This window comes from Pelophylax lessonae, assembly GCF_965119305.1.
Source record: "Pelophylax lessonae genome assembly, chromosome: 1".
Lineage (NCBI taxonomy): Eukaryota > Metazoa > Chordata > Amphibia > Anura > Ranidae > Pelophylax > Pelophylax lessonae.
In genome coordinates this window covers 14,233,549-14,237,618 of record NC_138768.1, presented here as the reverse complement: position 1 = coordinate 14,237,618, position 4,070 = coordinate 14,233,549, and the positions used below count along the sequence as shown (strand labels likewise).

The 4,070-nt window shown below is 45.2% G+C and overlaps 1 protein-coding gene across 1 annotated transcript; it reads right to left on the bottom strand.

Annotated features, from left to right (window-relative positions):
- Positions 1–966: 966 nt before the first annotated feature.
- LOC309565224 (N-acetyltransferase 8-like) lies at positions 967–1,632 on the bottom strand (the record flags this gene model as incomplete). The annotated part of the gene is made up of 1 exon (XM_082270040.1): positions 967–1,632. One exon carries the CDS (start codon positions 1,630–1,632, stop codon positions 967–969), a length of 666 nt encoding a protein of 221 aa, XP_082126166.1.
- Between the last annotated feature and the right edge of the window lie 2,438 nt (positions 1,633–4,070).

Sequence of the window (4,070 nt, the reverse complement as noted above, 5' to 3'; positions counted from 1 at the left end):
CCCCCACTGGCCACAATCCGGCTCCCCTAAAGCCTGAAGGACAGTAAACTGGCCCTTTGTTTGGAGACCCCTGGTATAGATCACAAAGGAACCTTGCCTGTTAGATGTTTGGCGTTGGTGGAAAAACACTCTAAGACTAACCAAAACGATTCACCAACGATGGAGCACTATTCTTTCCATTGATATCAATGGTGGGGCTCTATTCCACCCAACACCAATGATGGGTCACTATTCCTCTCTCTGACAGCAACAATGGGCCACCATTCCCTATACTGACAGCACAATGGACCACTATTCCTTCCACTGACAGCAACGATGGGCCACTATTCCTTCCACTGACAGCATGATGGGCCACTATTCCTTCCACTGACAGCATGATGGGCCACTATTCCTTCCACTGACACCAATGAGGGGCACTATTCCTCCCACTGACACCAATGAGGGGCACTATTCCTTCCATGGACACCAATGAGGGGAACTACTCCTCAGTAATACCAATGATGGAGCATTATTCCTCCTCCTACTGCCCACAGGCACTATGCAACTGAACACAACTACTCTCACTGATGATAGGCCTGGAACTTTTTCTATCCCCCCTGGCCACAATCCAGCCCCTATAAATTCTGAAGAACATAGTATGGTATAGATACAGTATATGGTATAGATCACAGAGAAACCTTGCCTGTTAGCTGCTTGTTGTTGGCAGAAACACACTCTTAGACTAACAAAAAAGAAAATCATTCAGATGAGACAGTTGTTCTTTGCTACGCATTTATTCACTTGGTCCATCAATGAATTTTATTTCCATTCTCATGTGCATATATCACACAGAAACTCAGTTCATTCAATGCTTGGTGTTGGAGGCCTACCAAAAAGAAAATCAATGGGATATAATGTTCACGGGAATGAGGGTTTTAATATAGTTTGATATTATCTCAAAGCTTTTCCATCATGTCAGAGATGTCATCAATGGTTTGGGAGGTCATATTGGTAGGCCAAGATTTTAAAATCAAAAAATTTGGACTTGAACTCTGAAGTAAATGCGCCCATTTGTCTGAAGCCCATCTTTTCATACATCTTCCAGGCACTGGACTGAGATAAAGTAGTTGTTAACACCACCGCCTCGCAACCTCTCTGCCGGGCAAAATTGATCACCGTCTTACACAATGCCTTGGCAATGCCTTTACCGCGGTGATTTTTAGACACTGAAAGACGTTTCAGTTCTATGTGTTTTTCTCCGCCGGGTTCTGAAGAAGGAAGGGCGGCCACCGTCCCCACCAATTCTCCTCCTGACTCCGCAATCCAGAAGCCGTAACCATCCCGATCCAAGTAGTACTTCCGGATGTCCAGCATGTCGTCCAACAGGGAAAACTGGACATACTCCATATGCAAATATCGGGATCCGAACCATAATCCAGCCAATGCTAAGGCCAAGGTAAGGATAGAATTGCCGATGGACACAATGTTTAACGCAGGAAGGAGGAGCAGAGCGGACAACAGAAGCCAGATGTGCGGTTGCTGTAAGGCGCGATTAAAGGCTTCACCGCTGTTCTCTACAGTGCCGCAAGCAAACAAATTTCGGGCCACATCATAGTCAGAATCTCGGTACGTTCGGATAATGAAAGGAGACATGATAACGTTCTGTAAAGAAATTACCAAACGACTGGTCAATATTAACTGAAAGCTGAAGAAGTAATAAAAGAACATGAAAAGTGAGATGCAAGTTGTTAGCGGTTGTGCGTTTGTTGAAGATCTGTCTGATGGGAAGAGATGGTAAAACATTAACCTGATAGAAGAATAAAATAATGGCTTATGGATTAAGCCTAGGCTCACACATACAGTATCTCACAAAAGTGAGTACACCCCTCACATTTTTGTAAATATTTTATTCTATCTTTTCATGTGACAACACGGAAGAAATGACACTTTGCTACAATGTAAAGTAGTGAGTGTACAGCTTGTATAACAGTGTAAATTTGCTGTCCCCTCAAAATAACTCAACACACAGCCATTAATGTCTAAACTGCTGGCAACAAAAGTGAGTACACCCCATAAGTGACAATGTCCAAATTGGGCCCAAAGTGTCAATAATTTGTGTGGCCACCATTATTTTCCAGCACTGCCTTAACCCTCTTGGGCATGGAGTTCACCAGAGCTTCACAGGTTGTCACTGGAGTCCTCTTCCACTCCTCCATGATGACATCACTGAGCTGGTGGATGTTGGAGACCTTGCGCTCCTCCACCTTCCGTTTGAGGTTGCCCCACAGATGCGCGATGGATACCCATTAGAAATTTTTTTCAGACAGATAGAACTTTCTTTTAATGGTATTTAACCACTTCCCGCGAATCGACGTAGCTGTACGTTGGCTCGGAGAAGTGATTGTAGCGGGATGATATGCAGCTGCAGGCATCATCCCGGTACTGTTTTTTTAGAGGCGGCGGTCGGCTTTCAGTCCCCACCCCCCCTTCCCGCCGCCTTCCGTGGCTCTCCCGTCCCATCGGGAGACCCGAGCAACCAGCCGGCATGTCAGCCAGCTGGTTGGAGTCCCGAACAAAGCCGGATTCGGCTTTGATCGGGTCTCCGATGTAGTAACCCGGAAGAGACGGTCATGACGTCACTTCCGGTTTACTCGGCGCGTAACGGCGCCAAATTTAAAAAACTGTCAGTATTCAATAATTGCCAATTTCGGCATTTTGAATACTTTGAAGTGCAGTGGAGGGGTTTGGGACCTTTTAGACCCCCGATCCCTCCATAAAGAGTACCTGTCACTGTGACAACAATACCTGTCACCTTGTGACAGCAATAAAAGTGATCAGACTTTTTTTTTTTTTTTAAAACAGTAAAAATAAAAAAAATAAATAGGAATAAAGAAAAAAAAAATGTTAAAATCGCCCCTGTCGCCACAAGCTCGTGTACGAAAGAAAACGCATATGTAAGTCACGCCCTCAAATGATATCATCTTTCACAATATAAAAAAAAAAAAATAGGGGTTAACTTTACGGTTTCGTTTTTTTTTTTTAATGCCGTGAAATGTATTTTTTTTTTTTGAAAAAAATTATGTTTGAAAGACCGCTGCGCAAATACCACATGACAAAAAATGTGTTTTTCCAGGTTTTTTTCAATGCCGGTCATTCTTACATTTAGCTGATTCATTGGTTGCTAAGGACACAGCGGCCACCCGGTCCCTAACAACCAGTACACATTCCTACCGCATACCTTAACCACTTACCGCATACTGACGTAGGGGTACGTCGGTAAACTTTGCGGTGTTATACCGGGATGATGCCTCTAGCTAGAGGCATCATCCCGGTACTGTGGTTTAGAGCTGACGGTTGGCTTTCCGTCGGTACCGACTGATGCGGCTCGATCGGTACCCGGGGGGGTGGGAGGGGACGCCCCCCCCCTCCCGCGGCTGTTACCGGGGCTCCCGTCCCACCGGAAGCCCCGAGCACCCAGCCGGCACGTCCGCCGGCTGGATGGAGTCCCGATCAAAGCAGGAAACGGCTTTGATCGGGTCTCCGATGACGTAACCCGGAGGCGGCGTCCATGACGTCACGTCCGGGTTACTGTGCTGCAAAAGGCGGCAAATTTGAAAAACGGCTGTATGCAAAAATGCCGTTTTCGGCGTTTTGCATACAGGGAAGTGTAGTGGAGGGGTTTGGGGTCTTTTAGACCCTCGATCCCTCCATAAAGACTACCTGTCACTACATATTGGTGTCACAAGGGATGTTTACATTGCTTGTGACAGCAATAAAAGTGATCAGATTTTTTTTTTTTTAAAACTTTAATAAAGTTAAAAAAATAAATGGGAAAAAAATAAAATAATAAATGTAGCCGCCCCCGTCACCGTTAGCTCGCGCACAAAAAAAAAAACGTATACGGAAGTCGAGCCGCAAATTAAATCGCTGTTCAAACCACACATGTGAGGTATCGCCGCGATCGCCAGAGCGTGAGCAATAATTTAAAAAATGTTTCCAAAAAAATGGCGCTTTAAAGACCGCTGCGCAAATACCGCGTGACAAAAAATATTGCAATGACCGCCATTTTATTCTCCAGACTCTTTGCTAAA